The sequence below is a fragment of the Polistes dominula genome, unplaced genomic scaffold (assembly GCF_049000335.1).
Source record: "Polistes dominula isolate Pdom_NZ unplaced genomic scaffold, Pdom_raw_medaka contig_49, whole genome shotgun sequence".
NCBI classification, from domain to species: Eukaryota; Metazoa; Arthropoda; class Insecta; order Hymenoptera; family Vespidae; genus Polistes; species Polistes dominula.
The window spans coordinates 1,889,897-1,914,216 of NW_028300914.1; the positions used below are offsets into that span (position 1 = coordinate 1,889,897).

General features: G+C 39.1%; 1 protein-coding gene across 1 annotated transcript; it reads right to left on the reverse strand.

Moving 5' to 3' along the window:
* Window positions 1-1,727: 1,727 nt before the first annotated feature.
* On the reverse strand, window positions 1,728-19,191 carry Sidpn (bHLH protein similar to Deadpan). The gene is made up of 3 exons (XM_015321901.2): window positions 16,554-19,191; window positions 9,792-10,019; window positions 1,728-4,304 (listed from the first exon to the last, which is right to left on the reverse strand). The coding sequence occupies exons 1-3, from the start codon at window positions 16,725-16,727 to the stop codon at window positions 3,267-3,269; spliced, it is 1,440 nt and encodes a 479-aa protein (XP_015177387.2). The 5' UTR covers window positions 16,728-19,191; the 3' UTR covers window positions 1,728-3,266.
* Window positions 19,192-24,320: the final 5,129 nt, after the last annotated feature.

Here is a 24,320-nt window from a genome sequence, read left to right on the forward strand (position 1 = left end):
TATGAGCTTACAGTTTACTTGGTAGTCATAGTATGAAGAAAAAGAAATACCAACTACGAACGGTCACCTCTCTTTTTTATCTTTCTCTCTCTCTCTCTCTCTCTCTTTGACGCAAATAGTTGGACTTAACGATCAGTAATCGGTTTCTCGCGGCACGGTCGTTAGGACTCCGCACGGGGCTTCTAGGACGTCCAAGCAAAAAGTTTAATGACTAGAAAAAGAAAAGGATTGGCATTAACGATCGGCGCTTTGCCCTTGCCATAGTCGTCGTCGTAGTCGTTGTTGTTGTAGTCGTCTTTTTTCGTAGCGGCCGAAAGGCGTTCGTCGAAGGTCGTCCACACGCGACGAAACACACGCGTTCAAAAAGTTCCAGAAAAAGAGTTAGAAAGAAAGGAAGAATGATAGTGGGGGAAATAAATAAATAAATAAAAAAAATAAATTATTTATATGCAATATGTCAAAGAAGAATATACCATGAGTCAACATTTAATAATGACGATTCGTTATTCGATACATCTCACGAATAAACGGAAGCGCGATTCAAATGTATAATTAATAATAAATAACTTCGCGATCGGATTCCGGACATGGGACACATAGAATAATCGTAAGACGTTTCGTGAACGTGACTTGAAGAGAGAACTTTACATTTTTTTTTATTTATTAATTAACACGCGTTCCGTGTCAAGCCCTTTTTTTACCTGACTTGTCATTCAGGTCATTTAATTTTGCCTTAAGAAAATCAACCAATACACATGTAATTATTAATTATTGTAAATATAACTCTATTAAACAAATTTATATGTGCTTTTTGTTCTATACTGCATTTTGTATAATGCATCAATATTTTAATATAGGAATATATTCAATTTGTTATAAACATATATTGGATTGGCAAGAATGTAATTTCGGCTTGCATTAATAGACAGTGTTATGTTTGTTTCGTTATTATTTTGTTAATGTTAGAATATTTTCATTATTTAACCCTTTCACCACTATGGGCGACTATAGCCGCTATGCATAAACACGGTCGCTGTCGATTTTACTCAAACACCGTGCACATTTTTGGCGCAGCGGCACATTCAGCGGAACTACCACGACGGATAAAGTCGCCCCTAGCGAAAGGGGTTAATTTAAAGTTCATTTTTTGATATAGAAACAATAGAGTTTTATTTCACACTAGAAAATCGATAATTACTTTCATGCCAATCCAATAATTTTCAACGCATTAAATAAATATATCAAATGATAGGTGTCGTAAAATCACGCCGATTAAGATCTGGCTGGTCACGTGGTGCGGTGCATGGGGGAGGATTGAACAGCGCACAAAATATTGGTCGGTATACCAAACGGGAAAAGACCACTGGGTAGACCGAGACGTAGATGGGAGGATAATATTAGAAGAGACCTGAAAAAAATAGGATACGAAGATTGCGCTCAGGGATGGGAACAATAGTGGGATTTGGTATTTGCGGTAATGAACTTTCGAGTTGCTAATGTCAGTTAATAATAATCAAATGATAAGAGTGTACCACCGGTGGTACAGGTGGCATGGAACGTGTTAATCCATTCTGTATATATCATACCCAATAAGAAATGTCTCACTTACTTACCATATTTATTTGACAGGATACGAGTCTCCCCTATTCATCGTTGGTTCTTCTTTTGATCAAAGGAAATGAGGTCGAGGTAATGAAGAGAAATGAAATTGATTATTTAAGTATATATACAGTTCAATATATATGCTTATATTGTACTGCATGTCTTCTAAGTACATTGATAAGGAATTCGAATTCCAGAGATATTTAGCAATTATAGACGTAAGTTAGTTTTACGCGGTGAGATGATGGTGTCTCTACAAGTGTAATTTTCACGATCCTCACAAGCTTTCATACCTAATATTTACCATCTATCTCACATTCCATTACCATATACACACCACCATACCATCAAACTCTTTCTCTCTCTTTCTCTCACAGTCTCTTACTAATAATACACGCATATACATCTAGATAACATCAAAATAAATCTATATCTCGACAATAGCAATAGTTCTGATCGGGATTATGTACACACGATGGTATTGGTTGTTCTTTTTATTTTATTGTATTTTTTTTTTATTTTATTTTATTTATTTATTTAAACGCATTTTAACGTATCCATTCACTCGTTTTAACATTCGTTCGTTCATTCAATTCTCTCTCTCTCTCTCTCTCTCTCTTATTTTGTATCTATCTTTTTATTTATCTCACAAATGCACGCATACAACACACAAGCTTTTACATACACACACGCTCGATTCACATCGCTCTACTTCTCTCTTCTCATCGTTCATTTACATACATACAATTAATTATTAAACGACATAACGCGCGTATCTACGATACATCTCTATCGTTCGTTACGCATTATCATCATCATTATCATCATCATCATCATCATCATCATCATCATTATCATTATCATTATCATTATAATTATCATCGTCATTATCATTTTCATCGAACAAGGTTTTTTTTTTTTTTTGCACAAAATCATCTTTTTTTTTATATATATCTTTTTTTTTATTTCTTTTCTTCATATTCGTATTTTATTCAGTTCGAAACAAAAAACAAAAAAAATTCGTAGCTTCATCATGGGACGTCGAATAATTTTCATTTTCTTCTATCTTTCTTTCTTTCTTTCTTTCTCTCTTTCTTTTTTTCCTTTTTTTGGTTTTTTTTTCTTTTTTTAAGATCGTTAAATTTTTTTTTTTTATTTCGCCTCGTTTACTACTTTGGCATTTTGAATCGCATGAAACTGCTTCGAAGAAGAAAAAGACGAAGACGAAGAAGAAGAAGAAGAAGAAGATAAAGAATTTCAAGTTTTGACGTCAAACGCGTCAGGCGTTGTTATTGCACGTAAGTGTATAATATGTATGTACATACATACTTACGTACTTACTTTTACACGTAGTTGGTGTATCAACGAGCTCGTGAGAAAAATGTCGACGAATACGCGCATTATTTTGTTTTTTTTTCTTTTTTCTTTCTTTTTGCGAGAAGAAAACAAATCCTTTGCGCGACGCGAAGGAAAAACCAACCCATTTCGCGTGGGGTTTCCTTGACTAGGGGGGGGGGCGGGCGGGAGATGGATGTTGTTTCGAATCGAAGCTGTTTCACTCGAATCACCATCGATTAAACGTTAATGTATGTATATATGTATGTATAATTTATATACAAGAATAAGATCGATTTTGCAATCGATTGGCAAAAGGTATTCTCGATTTACCAAGGCCTCCACATGCTCTCTTCATCCTTGACAGCTTGTTGACCGAGCTGCGATGGCGATGGCATTCCAACAGCGATTTCACTACCCGCATGACTAGAGGGTCTTTCCTCGTGAATAATCGAAGCGTCAGTCGTCGTTCGCGAAGGTAGTATCTGCTGTTGTTGTTGTTGTGGTTGTTGCTGCTGCTGTTGTTGCTGCTGCTGTTGTTGTTGTTGTTGCTGTTGCTCGATACTTGGTATACCGTGAACGGAATTTCTCGAGATTGTCTTCAATTTCTTCGAATTGGTAGTAAAGTCCAAAGGTTGTTCGGGTTGTTCCTGCATTCGAGGACTCTTGCTTGGTTTAACACCAGCCGCAGTTTCCTGCCATTCTTGCATATCTTCGTGAGGTCTTTTAGCCAACTTATCTGTGGCTTTGAGCAAAGACATGTTTGTAGCTGCCCAGATTGCAGTAGGTGGGTTTGGTCCGATACTGATGCCATTCGCTGCCGCCGCTGCAGCCAGTTGGACATAGTGACTAGGTAGAAGGAAGACCACCTGACCATCGGGTAGTCTCGAAGGTATCACCTGTACGACCGACAGCATATTCGGATTTTGCTGCGATGTCGAGGCTTGATCTACCGGTATACCGGAAGGGTGATGAGGATCCAGGCCAGCTGGATTGACTTGACTGAACGCCGAGGTTGGTCTGCTACTGTTATTGTTTTCGTCCCCAGCCGTCGTGCTACTGTCAGGCCTAGCCGTCTCCATCTCTAGTATCTCTGACTTTATCAAACCAGCTGGATTCAAGGCCGTACTGCAATGAGGCGTCGGTGGTACGTGGTGATCCAAAGGACCTGGACTCGTAGCACCAGTCACACGATCCGTCACACTACCTGGACTGCTACCCAATCCACTGTCAGGTCTCGATCCAAGATCTAGATCAAGCTCGGACACGCAACTGTCCAGATGACGAAGTAACTTCTGCTTCACTGTCGGGTCCATCGGTATCGAGATCCCCGTAATGATTTCTGGAGCATCGAGATATCGACTCACCTGAAACATGATCAATACGGACGTGTATGAAACAAATGGATTACAATGCACTTTAAAATAACTCATCATTACATTAATCATAGCATTGTTTGAATTAGTTTCTTCAAAAGTACAATTAACGCGACATCAAAAATGCACGCTTTAATGTTAAATTCCGTTCTGGCTTTCTCGCTAATATTATTGCTGACAGTTATAGCATAATTGAATATTTCGCTGACTGCTCTTTAATCCCCGATTCGTGTTCGCGTACTAACAGTGGTTGGCCGCGACTAGCCAGCAAGATTAGTCGTTACTCGATATTTTCGCGGCTGCTTGTAATTTATCTAATAGCCGTAACGATATCGCACAAAAGTCGTGATAAAAATGATCCCATTAATTTCACGACTATGAATTTATTTTCAAATATTTCAAACATTCAACTAATATTTGCTACAAGTGCTAATTTTTTGGTTCCTTTTTAAATTAATGAAAAAAAAAAAAATGAAAAAAATAGGTTACATCGTAACTGTATAAACATCAGGGCAACAAGATCGATTCCCATAATCAGAACATGACGCTTAAAATTGGCGATCCGGTTCCAACTTTAACCCACGCGTGATATATATTAAAACGTGGGGTGTTCGTGCGCGGGGGGGCGTGACAGTGTATGTTTGTATATATGTGTGTGTGTGTGGGTGCGTGTTAGGGGCTTGCGAGTAGTTTTGCTGACGGTTAAAATATCGACTCACACGCACACGGCACACGTCTGACTAAACTTCTACTGACTCGTTTCGAGACACCGCTTGGCTTTCTACGATCCCGAGCTTTTATGGTTCGCTAGTTCAAAATAAAGCAATAACCGAATCCGGTGTTAGAGGAGTTATGCGCGTTCTGGAGTGCTTCTTGATTCACGTTCATTCCAATATGGTTAGTTAAGAAAAAAGATTTCCAAAATTTTAGGTTAAGCATCATACTTTAAGAATAAATTTATCATCATTTTACTCATATTCCCTTTTTATAGAATTTATTTATATTTCTATCGTAAAAGATCCATCTATTGGATTGGCAACTAATTCATTGCTGAGTTTATAAAGCTACCTATCGACAAAATTCGCAATCATTTACAGTATTTACAGCCAACCCAATATCTTATATAGTTTTTTCAGAACAATCCAAGATGATTATTATTTTATTAACAGAATAATGAGATATATATATATGAAATTGTAGAAAGCAAGGTAATTTCATTAGTGTTAAAAATTGAATGAAACTAAGAAACGTGAATCCTTTGTTGTAGAAATGTAGAAAACGCTATTGGAACCGAGAGAAACGAAAAGGAATCGGAGTGGAACGGAAATGGACCAACGGACAAAAGCGTCATATCTCATCGCTACACAGTTCGCTTTACGAGCCCGTAAAGTTTGTTTGAAGGAGAGCACTTCGTGGGCTCTGTACCTTCTTCTACTTCTTCTTCTTCTTCTTCTCAAGCACACTGAGACGTGACTTTGCTTAGAAGTTTGCCCCTTCGTCGTCGTCGTCGTCGTCGTCGTCGTCGTCGTCGTCGTCGTCGTCGTCGTCGTCGTCGTCGTCGTCGTCGTCGTCGTCGTCTTCGTCGTCGTCCATCTTTCACCTTTCCATTTCTTCATTTTCAGAAAAATTGTCATCAAAGAATCATAAAAAACTTTGGTCTACTTGAATCATAGATAAAAAAAAAAATCCGAAGATACCCGAAGGTACTTGCAATTAACCAGAGAAAGCTGAAATTAAGAATTTCGAGTATCTTCGGCAAACTTCGAGTTTGAATAATTTGAATTCGGTTTGTTCAGTTAACATGAGGAGGAGACAGGTATATTTCCCCGTGGGCTTCGTCACCGTATACGGTGACACTCTTCTTGTCGAAGTTATAGGATTTTTAGTTGGATTTTGAACAAAGGGTCAAATTTTTCGGATCGATCTGATATCCTTTCGTTCATCTATTCGTAGGTGGTTTTAAAGTACATACGAACCGTTACTAAACGTACGATACACGTACGTGCGGTTAAGTTGCAGAAACGTTTCGTTCTTACGTTTATTTTCTTCCATTCGCGATTTACGGCCGTAACCAACACGCCTTTGGTGCTTCTTAATCGCGAGAAGCAACGACGTCAGCCTTGCTCGTAGTTTTGCGATAACCAACGTTGCTTGTAATCTCGCTTACGTGCGAGAAGTGGTGACGACGACGACGACGACGACGACGACGACGACGACGACGACAACGATGGTATGTGTGTACTGTGTTGGTGATGTTAGAGTGTTAGTAAGTGATGGCAGCAACCGAAAGGAGCAGCAATACGATCGTCCCCACCATCTTTTTCTCTTTCTTCTTATATATATATATATGTGTAGTATACGTAGTATACGTAGTAGTAGTTTACACGGTATACGCCAATGAGAAAATCGCATTGCACACGCGTTCGCGTTCGTGTCGTTCCAGTTAAAAAAAAAAAAAAGGAAATAAAAAAATCCTAGTCATCTTTTATAACTTTTTTTTCTTTACTTTATGCTTTATAATTATATTTTTTGTTTTTATTTTATTTTTTTTATTTCGAATATCGACATGTTTCTTTGAATCGATTTACATACGCGAGAACGCGATTACGCGATGTTAGAAGATTCCTTACATTATTATTACGATCGAATGATTATTTTATTAAATGAAACAAAATAAAATCAATCAAATTAATTTATTATTTTGTTATATTTTTGATAGTTTATTATTATTATTTTTATTAACATATATCTACTAATGTGTAAATTTATTTCTAGTGATTATCATATTCTGTATAATACGTGTACAGTTAAATACTTGTGATTATATTTTTATATATTCTCTCTCTCTACTATTATTATAAAGTTATTAACATTTTTATTTTATATTGAAGCGGTTACGAAGCCTTTCTCAATGTCTGTTTCTCTCTCTCTCTCTCTCTATCTATCTCTCTTTCTCTCAATCTCTCTCTATTACTCTCTCTGTCTCTCTTGTACGTTATGCGTTATGTAAAGCATCATTAGTCGAGTTCGCGATCACGAACATAGTCCATCCTGTCTCGAATGATCGTGATAATCGTTGCGATTCTTTCTTTCTCTCTTTTTCTTTCTAACACATATACACACATATACATACACATATATACTCATATGCATTACTTCCCACTTTTCCGCATTTTCTGTCTATCTCTCTTTTTTTTTTTTTTTTTTTTATGAAAAAACGTGGCCGAGTGGAAAGATACGCATGTAAGTATTATATATATGTATGTATGTATGTATTTATTTATGCTCTCGTACAGTTAACGCTTAGCGCCTCTCTTTTCGCGGCACTTTTATCGCTGCGGGCGCACAGAACGCGATAACGTTTTCTACATACATATATATATGTATATATATATATATATATGTATATACATACGAAGAAACTCTTATAGGTCGTCCTGTATTTTTGTCGATCATCATAGAAACTTTATCGACACGACGCATCCCACGATCGTTGTCGGTTTCTTTGTAAAAGTTCTTATATTTATATATGTATATATTTTTTACAGGGTGACAAAAATTTAAAGAATATATATATATATATTGATAATCAAGATGAATCTTTTGAAACGTAAAATCAGTCAATCTTACTTGAAAATAGATCGTATTTTTCCGAAGGCGTATCGCGTGAAAGCGAGTATTTACACACATCGTAGAAAGAGAGACAAGTATTACGTGTTTAACAGTACGTCCTACTACTTTTGGGTATATTATATGTGGTGATACACCTGACTAGCTTTATCCAGTAAATTCAGTGCGACGGTGTGTGTGTGTGTGTGTGTGGGTTGTGCTCGAAACTCAGTTCTTACAAGGTGTCCGCTTTCAACGAGTTATGCCCTCTTCTAGGCTCGTGGTCGCATCGTTGCTTGCACCTATCTACTAAGTATATATATATAAATATATATATGTATATATACTTAGGACAGACACGAACGTACATACATACATATATATATATATATATAATATAAGTATGATCACGTCCCTTAATGCGCTTCGAACTTGCTCGAGAGTCACGCGAGAGTTTCAAACGACAATCCGATACTTCGATCGAACGGGAGACAGAGATGGATAGATGGAATTGGATAGTATACCTTTACGTGTATATTTCTGTCTGTGTGTGTGTGTGTGTGTGTTCAGATACATATAGAAGCATAGTAGGGTGCCCTTAGATTCTTCCTAGAGAGAATTCCTCCCCCACTACTATTCCACTCAACTACTTTTCTTCTACTACCACCTGGTCTCTCTCTCTCTCTCTCTCTCTCTTTCTCTCTCTGTCTCTGTCTATCTATCTATCTCTATCTCTTTTTTGTTCTTGTTGCCCTCCCTCGTTTTTTCTTTCTTTCTTTCTTTCTTTATTTCTTTCTTCGCTCCCTGGTTTTCTCGTCGTAACACGAACCAGTTCTACCAAGTTCTCCTATTACACGCTCTCCGAACGCGTTGGAATTCAACTTCCCCTCTCTCGCACTTTCAAACTACCCCGTGGCAGTGCGAAAACCTGGCAGAGAAAAAAAGGATAGATAGATAGACTGATGACGATGACGATGACTATGGTGGTTAACTATCATGGATAAATGACTTCTAGTTTTAAGACGATCGTGTTCACCATTTTCCAACGACTTTTTCTATTATGCCCTGGGCAGATCGAACGATAAATCGAACGAACGAATAATACATCCTACCGATCCTGTTTTCTTTCCTATTCATTTTTTCTGTAAACTTTTCTATCTTCGTAATATTCTTATAACGTGTGACTTCAAATTATATTTAACAAAAAAAATATACGATTTCTTTTGAAAAACTCGATTCATTTTATATTTTACATATTAACGATAATTATTAATCCGGTTTGTAGAAAAATGTTCAACATTTATTTTATCATGTCGAAGTAAAGCCAAGATTTTTGATTAAATTTTACGTAAGCTGTCATTATGTCGATATTAAAGATAAAATATAATATATATATATATATATATATATATATATATATATATATATATATATATATATGTATATGTGAGTGTAAGTAATTATGACACAAGTGCACTAAGTTACAAAATTTAATATTATCAATTTTGGGATTATACCTTTACCATCATTACGACAGTGTTTTCATCAAATGTGTCTTCATATTACTAATTATAAATTAGATAATTAAAAACAATGTTGCAATATATAATTGTTCATATATTAGGTTGGCAATTAAGTCATTGCTGATTTTAAAAGACCATCTATCGACAAAATTCTCAATCATTTACTTGCCAACCAAATAAATAAACAATAATTGTGTTGAATTTGCACGTTATTTCATTGTCATAATTACCAGTTCACATTATATATATATATATATAAAAAAATAAAAAAAATAGATGACATATGTAAAGGTGTGTGATAGTTAGTGTTGGTAAAGTTATATACGGCGACAACAGGAACACTTACCTCCCTGGAGCAATCTTGGTAGCCAGCCTTGTACCTGGACAGGCCAGGTTGTGCTAGAGATCTTTGCCTTTGCAGATGCCTAACCGTCAACTCCAAGATGTCAGCTTTCTCGAGTTTACTGTGTTTAGTATTCTCGAGCCTTGCGCTGTCAAGGATCAGCGCTTTTAGGGCTGCCAGGGATTGGTTGATCCTCGCTCGTCGTCGCTTTTCCATTAGTGGTTTGTTCGCCTGCAATCATGCAAGATACAATTGTTGTTAATTTGTTGTTGCTGTTGTTGCTGTTGTTGTTTGCATTTTTATTTTATTTCTACATTTATTCTTGTTTCATTTTTCTTTTAGCACAATCTTTCTTAATTATTTTTTTTGGGGGGTTTCATTCTTTGGTCTGTTCAATTCTTTAAATTATTCGTCACATTAACGATAGTAAACACAAGTTCAATCGATAGATTAAAAACAGTAAATAATAGTAGCAGTAATAGTAGTAGTAATAGTAATAGTAAGACTCCCAACTAGAAGTAATATTAAAGTAATCCCTGGCTGGGGGGAGACGCGGACAGAAGTGGATTTTCCCCCTCGCCTGAACAAGGAATGATCAGGGGAGGGGAGGGGGGGGGCTAGCTGATATGCGCTTCGTAGGAAAGGACGAGACGAGAGTTCAGCACACGGGCGCCGGCTCTGCTTCTGACGTCGAGGGGCGACCCTCAGATTGCAGGGGCAGGGCCGACGCCTATGGTCTATAAAAGATTTGCCTTTACTTTTTGCCACGATAAAAAAAAAATAGTAATAGTAGTAGTAGTAGTAGTAGTAGTAGTAGTAGTAGTAGTAGTAGTAGTAGTAAAAGATCAGTTCCGTTTTAGCGATCCCGTTCGATGTCGAATAGAACTTGAAAGGCATGCCTTTCTTTCTTTCGATCGGTCAAGAAGAGGAAGTACAGTAGTCTAGCCTATTCTTGGCCTAGCTAGCTAGCTTACACGATCAGCTGTAAAGAGAGAGAGAGAGAGAGAGAGAGAGAGAGAGAGAAAGAGAAGATGAAAAGTCGAAAGTCTTGGAGAAGAGGCCAAGTGGAAAGAAAGAAGAAGGCGGAAGAAAAGAAAAAAGAAGATGAAGAAGAGGAAGACGAAGAAGAAAAAGGTTGGGGTGTGAGATGCGAAGCGGCAGTGCGTGTCAGAGCACTCTGTTCTCATAATACAGGGCTTTTCAAATGGCTCCGTGACGAAGACGAAGACGAAGACGAAGAACGAAGACAACGTTGTTGTGTGATCCTTGCTTGCTTGCTTTTCTGTCGGTGCATCTCCAGCAACATTTCTTTTTCATTCCTTATTTTCTTCTCTTTTCTTTTCTTTTCTTTTCGTATCTTTTCTCGTTGCTGCTTCTCGTGTCTCTCACGATTTTTCTTTCTCTCTATCTCTCTTTATCTCTCTCTCTCTCTCTCGACGAGTTTTTCGTACAACATACGAGAGCCCCGGGTTCTCTGCTGCTGGCAGAGTGCCGACGTCGCCTACGGCGATGTCATTCCTCATCCGAAGGCAACAGAGAGAGAGAGAGAGAGAAAGAGAAAGAGAGAGAGAGAGAGACAGATACAGAGAACGTATAGATTTATATATATACGTGTATGTGTGTATAAGCTGAAAGAGAGAGAGAGAGAGAGAGGTGTAGCGAGACGATATCGTGGGAGCAGCGTGTTGTTGTAGAATACAAAAGAGAGAGATACCTAGCAGCAAGAGAGAGAGAGATAGAGAGAAGGGGAATATAAAGGGTTTCCCGCTTAGCTGTTAGAGAGTAGGGATTGGATGCAGCAGAGCGCGAGGTGCAACGGAGAGGATGGGGAGACAGGAGGGTGAAACAAGGTGAAACGGCTTGGTGGCGCGTTTACACGGGAGCGAAGCGGCGAGTAAACAAACGAGTGAGCTGAGTTGAGCTGAGCCGAACCGAACCGAACCGAGCTCGTTGTTGTCATCGTCATAGTCATCGTCATCCTCAGTACCAGTACAGCGGCGTCATCATCATCATCATCATCATCGTCGTCGTAGTTGCGTTACCCTTGCTTGTTGTTAGAGACAGCGTATGGGTGTCTTCGTTCCGCGTGTGTGCTCACGCGTAAACGCGCTTCTACGGTTTATACCATCATCTCACATATATATGTATGTATGTATGTATGTTGGTATGTGTGTAGTATATTCTACGTACGTGTTTTCTTTCATGTATGCACAAGGATTGGGTTCGCGCGTGCTCGCGTTATTTTCTCTCTCTCTCTCTCTCTCTCTCTATCTCTGTCTATTTATCTATCTCTTTCTTTCTTTCAGCCCACCTACCACCACCACCACCACCACCACCACCACCCCGTTAACACTCAACGTGCACGAGCGCGTGTCACCGTCGTCGTTGTCTCTGCCCCATGTTCGTTCCGCCACGTCCTATTATTATTACGAGAGGAACCCCACGCGCGCGAAGAGCCTCTCTAAAGTCCCCGAGCAACCTCCTCCTCCTTCTTCTCCTTCACCTCCTCCTACTGCTACTCCTACTTCTCCTCCTCCTTCCTTCACCACCTTTCCTTCCTTCGTGTATGCTACTACACCTCACACACCAACGTTTCGTTTGGTGATCATCGCAACAGATAGTGCGAACTCGCGAGCCCATTCCACCTTAGCGATTATCACTTCGGACGATTTCAAAGAAACAAGCGCGAGATATTATTATTATTATTATTATCATCATTATTATTATTATTATTATTGTTGTATGTTTTTATCAATTTTTTTTTAATCTCTTTTTCTTCTATATCCTTTACTAATTTTATGTCAGTTTTTTGTGCTCTCTGTGTCTTGTTTCGTTTTTTTTTGTTATTTAAATAATTTCAATATGTGTTGAGTTGTTAATTATTTCTACTGATAATAACAATTTTTTTGTCCTTTCTTCTTCATACAAAATCTCGATCTTACGTTGATCTTTGATATTTTTTACTCTCAAAAAAAAAAAAACCAGTAAAAAAAGTAAAACTGTCAAAGTTAGTTGACAATCAAATCGAACTGACATCAAATCCGTTTCTCACGAATATTAATTAATTGTCATTTATATTTACGATTAGTTTATTAGTTAATGAGTATAAAAACGTGATAACAAGGTGTTTAATGTTTTATTCATCATTCCTTTTTTTTCAGTCAAAATCATAATCGTGAAATGTTCATGAGAACATGAGGTATAATCTTATTAATGCATAACTAAAGAAATACTTTACAGATAAACATAATATGCAATATGCAATATGCAATTTATTCGATTCTTTCTTTAACATATATTTCTTCTTTTTCTTTTTAATTATATTTATTATTTTATAATTTATATATGTATATAGGAGTGTCCCGCCATGCGTTGCTGTAGCTCACAATCAATCCGATACACACGTCTTTAAGTCAACGAATTACCTTATACCACCATCTCTTAGAATCTTATCGAACTAACAGAGATAATCATGACTCTTTGTTAATAAACAACAAATAATTCGCAATTAATAAAATTATATTGGGATTATAAATTGAGATATAAACTATCCTATCTTTCAAGTTGAATGAAACTGCACACAGTATACAAAATTTGATTAAAATCGGTTCAGTAGTTTAGGAGTCCATTGCGGATAAACAACGTAACATGCAATTTATATATATTATTTATATATTATGAAGAGAAATAATAATAATAATAACAATAATAATAATAATAATAATAATAATAATATATACGTCTTTAAAAAGGAGTACATATATAGAATTTAAAATTTAAAACGAGAGATCCCTGTTCGTTATCAGATATAAACCAATCTCATCTCTCCGACGACAGATAATTAGAGCTTCTTCGCTTGGTTGGATGGACCGACCCCCCTTTTCCTGTTAAGTAGCGTCAATTAAGTTTTCAGTCGTTGCTATCGCGTTGCTGCTACTCGACGTCAAGGCGACACGAGATGGATAACCACCGGAGACCAACCAACGAACCAACCAACCAACCAACCAACCAACACAGCAAGCAATCGTCCTCGTCTCGTCTCGTCTCCTTCTCGTTCTCCTTCTCGTTGTCGTCATCGTTTGTCTCGTTCTCTCGACCTCGTACTTACAATTCCTCCTCAAGCTGCTGTTACTGCTGCTGTTACTGCTGCTGTTACTGCTGCTGCTGCTTCATCATTTTACCTTCTAGTTTCTACCTTGGATCTTCACCAACTGCCATCGCTTTCATTAGCTTAGAATCCCTCTCTCTCTCTCTCTCTCTCTCTCTTATTGGTTCACTATCTTTATCTATATCTGTATTTCGCCATGCCCCAAGAGTGTTTACTCATCCGTTACTTCGTTGTATCCACGTTGGGTGATAAACCAATGGATAGAACGAGGACAACCGGAGGAGGAAGTTCGACGAGCGAACGTTTCGAGTTCTCGATTCATTCGAACGGAACGGTTATATGATTTTGCATGAAATGAACCAACACGGATCAGAAAAGAGAGAGAGAGAGAGAGAGAGAGAGAGAGAGAGAAAGAGAGGACAACTTTTCATCTGATTGTTAGATGTACACCAATTGGTTTTTTTTTTATATTATATAAATATATTTATATTTGTTTTCTGTATTATCAATAACATTTGGAAATATTATGTGTATAATGTGATACTATGTAATGGATATCTAAAAAAAATCCCTTTAATTGATTAAAAAAATGATCTGTTTGATAGATATTTGAAATGACAAGATCATAGGTCTCGTATTTACGTTGAAAACTAAAATCTAGTGTTTAACCCTTTGAATATTTTTAATTCAAATGATCTATAGCAATGGAATAATTTATTAAGAATAAATTTATAATATTATTATAAAAAAATACTATTATTATATATTAATAATAAATTATATTTTGAATAATTCAAGTTTGTTCTTTCTGAATATAATTTTATTAATATAAACATTAGAATATATATTTGACATTAATATTAACAAACACGTATATGCTTTGATAGACTACTCTCGTAATTTTTACCAAATGCATATATGCATATATCCATAGCATTCTAAGTGTTAATAACACCAAAATATTATTATAATAATAATAATAATTATTATTATTTTTTATTATTCGTTGATTTTGAAAAAAAAAATTATTAGAAATCGTCTAAGTGATCGAAGAAGATTTCGCGATCCTTAAATGGTAACGTTTCTAAGTTTCAATACTAGTTTATATGAGTGTATCGAGACTGTCAGTTTATATGGGTTGAATATGTGTGCGTGTCCTGCGGTGAGAACCAATACTTTTCTCTCTCTCTCTCTCTCTCTCTATCTATCTCTTTCTCTTTCTCTCTCTCATACTACGTTTCTCTGTTACTCTTTTTCTTGTTACTTCAGTCGTTGCAGCCGCATGGTCACGTATCACGTCTTCATGCGTGACGCGTACGCGAATTTGTGATTTGCATCGGTAAACCGCTCACGGCGAGTCAACCTCGTTCCCCGTTTCCGATCCATTCGACGACGACGACTTTTCGTTTCGTCGAAAGCAGGATTCGCGAAACCAACCAACTCTAGACATATTCACGAACAACTTTCCTCCTCCTCTCACTCTTTCTCCTCCTCCTCCTCCTCCTCGTCTTTCTTCTACTTCTTCGTACTTTCTTTTCGATCGGAAAGTAAACTACCCAAAGATCATTTCGAGAATATATTCTTGGGAATATCACAGAACATATACAAATACATATATATATATATATGTGTGTGTGATGTGAGCTCGTCATTTAAATTTAGACATATGTGTATATATATAATACTTTTCAATGTTTTCAACTTATCCTGAGTGTTAATTGTTCGTAAATAGTTATTTGATTAACGCAAATCGATTATACAAGGTTTTCACACTTATGCATTCACTTATCTCGTTTCTTACGAGACACTAAACAAAAAACTTGCTTTATATTTATCGTATTATTTTATTATTATTATTATTATTATTATTATTATTATTATTATTTTAAAATGAAACAACGATTGACAAAGTGTAGATAAAATTAAAAATTGTAGATGAATTTTTCAAAGTATCATCTTTCGTTCAAATTCATTGACCCACTTTTTGTAATAAAAACAACAAATTGTTGGAATAATGATCGAGATGAGATTAAAGGGATGTTCTTTCCCTTTTTTTTCTCGATATTACTATTACTAATTAATAATATTAATTTTTTTTTTTTTTGAAAAATTGCAACAAGATTTATTATTATTATTATTATTATTATGAAAGAAAGTTAAGTGTGCAGCATGGTCGTGTTGTTCGACATTCCCTTCCGTCCTCGATATTATTGGTGCGGTCACTTGACAAAGAGCGAAGAACGGCGGGACATGTTAGAACGAATGAAGGGAAGGAAGGAAAGAAGGAAGGAGGGTTGCTGAAAGAGGCACGTGCTTAGCGCCGGATCGTATCACGCCTGAGCTTCGTGGATGGGGATTAGAGGTACACGCAAAAGGGTCGAACGATGGAGGGTGCCAACGATATTTTCTACCGTGACAGAACAAACGGTCTCTCCCTTTCTTTCACATACACACACACACACACACACACACAAATATATATATATATATCTTTCTCTCATATGGGTAACAACAACAAGATGACAAAAATACATTAATTTTAAATATTTAAAATCATAATCAGCAATATAAAAAATTGAACAAATGTTAAATAACAACATTACTATATACCTTAATTATTATATAATATTAAATATAAAATAATAAAAAGTACTTACTCGACGTCCGTCCGAGTGTTTCGGGCTCGGGCTAAGGCTAGGGCTAGGACTTGGTGCTGGACTAGGACCCTGATGTACAGCTTGTTGGTGTTGAGATTGTTGATGATGTTGCCTGTGGCTGTTACCGACTGATTTCTTCTCCTGGTGCCTCAGCGAGTGGAGACGTGCAGTCATTTTAGCAGGCCGTCACGGCCCTCAAAAAAGACGTTCGCAGCACCCTACGTTCTTGTCTCAAAGTGGCCGAGGCACTCGGCATTTCGCGTATCACAATGTCCGAATGTGAACGAGATTACGTACGTATTTTTTCAATATTACTCCTCTTTTTTTTTTTTTTGTTTGTTCCTTTTTATTTTTGTCGTCAATCTTTTAGGACAATCTTTGATTTGTTTTCTTATTTTTTTTTTTGTCAAAATAATTCTGGGTAGATTGTAAATTTGAATAATAAGAAATTGTGAGATTTATTTGTCCCTCTTACTTTTAATTTCACTTTGTTATTTTTTTTTTTTTTTTGTTTACGAGGAAAAAATCTCTTTCGTCAAAATAAATTGTCTCTAATTGTTATTTTATTTTATTCAACAAAATAATGTTTTTATTTTTTTGTTTGTTAAAGTCATCACAAGATTTTACTGATGAACTTTTTAATATTAAAGTCTACCACCACCGTGTATGAGAAAAGAAATGACTATTCTCTGGGATTATGTTTAACGTGTGTTTTGACACTTGATTGATGTGTTGTATATGTGGACGCACACAAACACACCCCGGCGCAAATACAAACGGCCACGTGGTGTTGAGCGCGCGTCGTCGTCGTCGTCGTCGTCGTCGTTGTCGTTGTCGTCGTCGTCGACCACTTGTCACTCGCGAGATCAAGAGAGACGAAAGAGAAAGAGTGAGAGAGAGAAAGAGAGTGTATAATACGTCTCTCTTTTTCTACCTTTCTTTTACACTCTCAATCTATCTGAACTTTTCTTTTGATCGTTCTTATCACCTCTCTCTTTTCTCAATCCTTTTTTGTCTTATACCACGAGAAAGAGAAACACACACATGAGAATCAAAAACGATTCTCTCGTCCTTTGACAAGAATCCAATCCAAGTCCTTAAATTTCTTGTATTTCAATCCTTTTTTTTTTTTTGAAATAATTTTTTTTCACACACTTCAAATGTCATTCAAAAAAAAAACATATGTTTTATTTTTTTATTCACACTTATAACTACAAACAAATATATAAGTATATATATATATAATCCAATCGTTGTAGTATACAGTTATTAATCCCAAAAGTGTGACACACACTCGTAACTATCTCTCACAGTCTTATTTCAAATAAACAAAAACTATTGTCAATAGTCAACAACCAAAATCACCAATAATAATAATTATTATTATTATATTATTTGTCTTTGTTTTTATAATAACAATTGACAAAGAAACGACACACAGATAAAAATACGCGTTAAAGGTGTAATTCGTAAATCGCGCGTAAATCTCGCGATTCAAAATGTAACGTAGAATAAGGGGGGAAAAAAAAAGAAGAAGAGATAAAGCTTTAATAAAAAACCCAAAGAAGGGTTGTAGATTTTGAAATGAAGATAGAAACGTTAAACGCAAGTGGTTAGACAGACAGAGAGCGAGCGTAAATATACGTCGTAGCGCGTGCTCTCGCAAGGAAGAACGCTGACGGACTGTGAGCCAACGAGCGATCGCTGGCGGCTTTTCGCCGTGGTTGGCGCGTGTGGGTCGAGGAGGTGAGGGGCACTCGCGCCGTGGTTGGTCGTGCGTGGGGTTGTGGGCTTGACGGGGTTGGGGGAAGAGACGTTCTGTCGGCGGCGGCGGCGTTGGTGGCACCGGCGGCGGGCGGCAGTGGCGGTGGCAGTGGCGGCACTACCGTCTCAACATGCTGGGTTCTACAAGGGGCACGGAAGGTAAGGGGAGTCAGCAAGGTTCGCTTGCCCGCTCACGCGCGCCCTTACCTGCGGCTACGCGCGCTCTTTTCTTTTCTTCTTTCTTCTCTCTCTCTCTCTCTCTAAAGATCGTGTTTCTCTCTCTTTTTGTCTCTCGTACTACACATATATATGTACTGGCACGCAATACGTGCATATACATATATATACATATGACACATACGTTCGTATTTGTTCACATAATTAACTTGACCGACCAACTGACTGACTTGACCGACCGACTGATATACTTGACGTTTTATTACTCAGCAGCCACCGTCGTCGTAATCGTCGTCGTCTCTCACGGTGGCGTCGAAGCAGGATCACCGATTTGGATATCGGTGTTTCTCTCTTTCTCTCTCTCTTTTACTTTATCTTTCCCTTGAGAGAAAAAGAGAGAGAGAGAGAGAAGTGTTTTTTAGCAGTCTGCCTCTGGCGAAGAGTATCGTAGCTTCTCTTCTCGCACGAGAGCCCACAAAATCGAACATTTTGGCGAATGATACGTTCGTTCCTCTTCGAGTAACGCGATATCTGCGTGGGTGAGGTAAATTTAACGCTTGAGACAATCCCAGTTAAAGAGAGAAAGAGAGAGAGAGATAGAGATGGAAAGATATTTTCTAGTCAGCTCATTTCTGACCGACGTTGAACTTTTCTCTTGGCTCTTTCTGGTCATTATCGATGACGACGACGACGACGACGACGAGGACATCGGCCGTCGTTTCGATTAAACTTTCCTCTCGTCGTTTGCATTTTAATTATTTTCCATCGAAAAGAAATTTTCTTAAATAATCGTCTTTTTCTAGCAAAAACAAAATGATAACGATATTATATGAAGAGAAAATCATGTTTAGAATATTTATATGAAAGTCTGACCAATACACACGTATAAGTACACATATCGAATGAAACCTGTAAGAATATATATATATATATATATATATATATATATATATATACTTGTTATTATTTTTTGTAGATCATTCAAATCGTTAAGAACTTGGGAACTCTTGTTAAACGACTTTAATCGATCTTCCGATAAAATGTTGTTCAAAGAATTTAAGATGTGTACGATCAGAGAGATTTGATCAAAACCCTTTCGTACAAGTGTGTATTCTTCTTTTGATCATTTCAATTTTTAGAAAATAAAATATATATATATATATATAAACGATCTGTTGTCAACTGATGCTTGGAATGTTATTACACGTGTTAGAAAAAAATTACATGTTAACAATTTTCAAGTTACATATATGTATGCGTCTATGCATGCATTTATGTCTCTATATACCAATAAGACAGCTCATATATGCTACTAACTAACTAGTCAACCCGAAATCGTAGAACGTGTTTGGCATAATACATACAAACATATATATGCCCACACTCACACTTATACAAATTTATATAGAAACGATTTTAATCATTTTTACGTTGAGAATTCCACGCGAGGAAAGTTCACGTTTGATCAAAGGGAACCGCCGCCGCCGCCGCTGTCACTACCACTACCAAACCATGACGACGACGACGACGACGACGACGACGACGACGACGACGACGGCGTAGCCTAAAGCTCGAGTAGAATCGCTCGTTCAACTCGTATCGTATCATACGGTAGTAATAATAATGTTGATGATGGTAAGTGGTAGTGGTAGTGGTAGTGATAATAAACGTATTGGCGCCTCGCTAACGATAAGACTTTGTCTCGTTATCATCGACACATACATACATACATACATACAAATATACAACATGCGAGAGTGCATGCGAGAGTGCATGCTTGCGCAGAAAATATTCGCGTATTTCTCAGATGCATATATATATATATATATATATGTATGTATACATGTGTGTATGTATGAATGTACATAAATTACATGCATGTATTGCAAGCGACGAGAAGGAAGTTTCTACGCGCGACGGACGGCGCGCGATAAGCATCGTTTAGGTTCCGACGACGGCCTTTAATCTCTTCCCGTCTCGTCTCACGAACGAAAAGACTACGATGACGACGACGACGAAGAAGAAGAAGAAGAAGAAGAAGAAGAGAAATACGGACGTCATGCGGACATTCAGAGAGAAAAGAAAGAAAGAAAGAAAGAAAGAAAGAGAAAGAGAGAGAAGTATACGTGCATAGAATATGTCTGTGTATGTGTGTGTATGGGGTTGTGTGAGACGTGCGATCAACGAGGGTAGAGAGCGACCGACGACGGCTTGGGAAGAATAAAAGGAGAGTAAAAGAAAAAAGAAGAAGAGAGAAGAGAGAAGGGGTCGTGGCTCGAGGCAGAGGAGGTGGGACAAAGAGAAGAAGAAGAAGAAGAAGGAGAGAAAAAGAGAAAGAGAGAGAGAGAGAGAAAGAGGAGGCCGAGAAGCGATGAGCCCTCGGGGCGGTGGCCGTTTCGTGGGCGGCCGAGAGGAAAGGAGAGGAAGTCGTGAGGAACTTGGCGTGGCGCGGCTCGATGCTTGTGAGCTGCTTGAGTAAGAGGAGGAGGTGGAGGAGGTGGAGGTGTGGAGATGGAGGAGAGTCAGGCCGAACGAGCGTGCGACGCCGGCGGGCTTCGCGAGACGTGGTAGAGGAATAGGAGGATGAAAAGGGAGAGCTGGAGGATGAGAGAGTGAGAGAATGAGAGAATGAGAGAGAGAGAAAGAGAAGGATAGAAGAGGGAAGGTCTCGTCGGCACGCGCGCCGCGAAGTGCGCTCTACCCACGCAAACGTGCCACGCGCACACACACGAGCGTGTACAAAGTTCCTCTCGTGCGTGTGACCGTGCGTGAGAACCGCGCCGTTTCGTGATGCTCTCTCTCGTCCCTCACTCTCTCTCTCTCTCTCTCTCTCTCTCTGTCTCTTTCTTCTCATTTTAGGTTTCCTCTACGGATGTCTGCCTGCCTGCCTGCCTCCTGCCTGGCCTGCCTGGTCTGCCTGCTATATATTTTCGTATGCGTGCGCATGAGAGGAAATATGTGTGTGTATGTGTGAGAGAGAACATGAGAGAGGGCGGACAGACGGGACGAATGGTTGGTCGGTCGGTCGGTCGGTCGGTCGGTCGGTCAATCGTTTCGAAATTTTGCACGCGCCCGGCCTCCACGAAGAAACTTTGTATCGTCAGAGACCCTTCGAATCCACTTTTTTCCCTTTCTTTTTTTTTCCGTATCCTTTCAGAGAAATCTTTAGCGACGCGGCTCCGATACCTGATCGATAGGATGGATACGTTCACTCTTCTGGGAATTTTCTAATGCTTTCAACCTTTTGGATATTTTGTTGCTTTTCTTTTTTATATTTAACATATCGCGATCTATCGATCTTTATCTAACTTTCTTTTTTCTTTTTTCTTACTCTCTGTACGATCGATATACAAAATTGATTTGATCTTCGTTATGGTATCGACAAATATTTCATCTTTGATTGAACTCAGACGATAGATGATAAAAGTAAATTGTTGTTGGGTGCTAATCATTCCTTTTATTTTTGTTTTTTGTTTTATTTTGTTCTCTTTCTTGAAATTCATTGCATCACGTGTGTCGCGCGTAGGAGGACATATCCAAGGGATTCGTCGAAATTAGTCCGGGAGTTTCCTTCACAGTGTGGTGGCTCTTCGAGTAGAACGAGGGATGAGGAAGGGTGTCGGTGCGCCGCGTTTTGATTTATGTTGAAAACTTTTTGGACACGGCGTAGGCGGCGGCGTGGCGTATAGCCCGAGTTGGCGCGGCTCGTTCTCGGTTCTTTTTATCCTTTCTTTCTCTCTCTCACTCTCACACTCTCTAACTCTCTCACTCAATCTCTGTTTCTTTTTTTCATTCTTGGTCGGAGTGGCAACCACCGTCGCGTTTCCACGCCCGCACGGCTCGCACGCTACCGTTGAAGATAGGTATACCGCGTGCAGAGCCACGTTCGCTTCACCGGAATGCGCCGTACCTAGTACCTGCTTCGACGTCACGTACCGGGTGTCGTTCGAATACCGTCCAAAACGAAATTCCATAGAAATTCCACCTATCTTACTTTTTTTTCTTGATGTTTCACCGATTGAAGTAGAGTACTACTCTACTACCGTGACTCTATTTTCACGAAATGTGTTTCCGCCACGATATTATCTCTCTCTCTCTCTCTCTTTCTCTCTCACATTCTCTTTTTCGAGGTAACGACATTTTTATTATCAGAACGATCGAACGAATTCGACCAAGTTCCATCGTAAATCTTGTATCATCGTCAAGCTCAAAACGATATAGATTTTACGGTATCTATTCAGGCGCGTTTGTTCATCGAGGTTATTCGAATCCAACGTAACACACACGGCCCCGAGGATATCCAGGTCCAAACGAGCTCACTCTACACGTACAAAGAGAGAGAGAGAAAGAGAGAGAGAGAGAGAGAGAGAGAGAAAGAGATAGGTATAGATAACTGTCCTCGGCGGCACGTTACTACTCGTGAAACGCCTCGTTTATCCTGTCTATATCTTTCTCTCTCACGCGAATGTACGCACGTATACACACACACACACATATACATACATACATACATATAAGGCTATATATAAACCATTTTACGTAGAGAGAAAAAGAGATACCGCGAGGTATCGTTTGCGTGATGCCGCCGGCATACGTACGCACATACGGACGCGCTCGTGCGTACACTTTCGGCGAAGAACCCACTTGAGAACGTCAGGACCATTATTCTCACAGATGCCAGAGAGTGGTCGGTCGGTTGGTTCTTTGGTTGGATGGTCGTTCGTTCGGTCGGTCGGTCGGTCGGTCGGTCGGTTGGTTGGTTGGAAGGGACAGAACACCGACGACGACGACAACGACGACGACGATGACGCCGAAGATGATGGCGACAAGAGGATGAGGAGGTGGAGGATAAGGAAGAAGATATCCAAAGAAAGAAAGAAAGAATACGGGAGAGAGAAAAAAAAGGAGGATGAGTTGACGCAGAGGAAAGAGTAAAAGGGGTGCGAGGCTATTTTGTCTCGCGCCGAAGATGCGCTCGCGATGGTACTCACCGTTGTAGATGGGAAGTGGGATGAGAATGAAGAGTATGAGAGAGAGAGAGAGAGATAGAGATAGAGATAAAAAGATAGAGCAAGTGAGCGAGAGAAAAGAGAAGAAGAAGAAGAAGAAGAAGAAGAAGAAGAAGAAGAAGAAGAAGAAAGAGGAGAAGGATGAGGTGGAGGTGGAGGATGGAAACGATGGAAGCTGTGCGCGCGTTCGTCGCGTCGAAACGAGAGAAGAAGGAAGAGAAGGAGGATGAGGAGGAGGTGGTAGAGCTTTTTGCCGACACGCGCGGTATCGTGCCACGCCATCAGAGCGAGGAGTAAGAGTAGGATGAGGATGAGGAGGAGTAGGAGGAGGAGGAGGAGGAGGTAGAGGTTGAGGCATCGCGCCAAGCCATCGCGCCGTGGCATCGCGCCATGCCAAGCTTAACGTTGGCGTGGCGTGGCGCTGGGCTCCCATTGCTGACTGGCGTTGCGCGCCACGCCAAGCAATGCCAACGACTCGGCGCACTCTCGGCTGGCTCGCGGAGTACCTCGCATCGCTGACTACTGAAAGAGGAGGAGGAGGAGGAGGAGGAGGAGTGTTCGCCGGTTGGATGGGACGAGTGAAGGGTATGGGGTGGTAGTAGTGGTAGTGGTGCTGGTGGTGGTTGGGGGGGAAAACCGACCAGGCGAAGCTGACAAGGCCGCGCGCGCGATCGGTTCGAGCCTCGTCGAGAGCACGTGCGTGTGCGTCCGTATCGTCTCGTCGCCAAAGCGATATATACCTTCCTCTCTCTCTTTCTCATCTTTGTGCGATGAGTGCGAAACTGTAAGAGAGAAGAAGAGCACGTACTCTTGCGTC

Coding starts and splice junctions, on each gene's coding strand:
- Sidpn (XM_015321901.2), bottom strand. CDS start 16,727: ATGACTGCACGTCTCCACTCGCTGAGGCACCAGGAGAAGAAATCAGTC. Junction 10,020..16,553: donor AACACTCGGACGGACGTCGA/GTAAGTACTTTT, acceptor GCATGATTGCAG/GCGAACAAACCACTAATGGA. Junction 4,305..9,791: donor ACCAAGATTGCTCCAGGGAG/GTAAGTGTTCCT, acceptor ATCATGTTTCAG/GTGAGTCGATATCTCGATGC.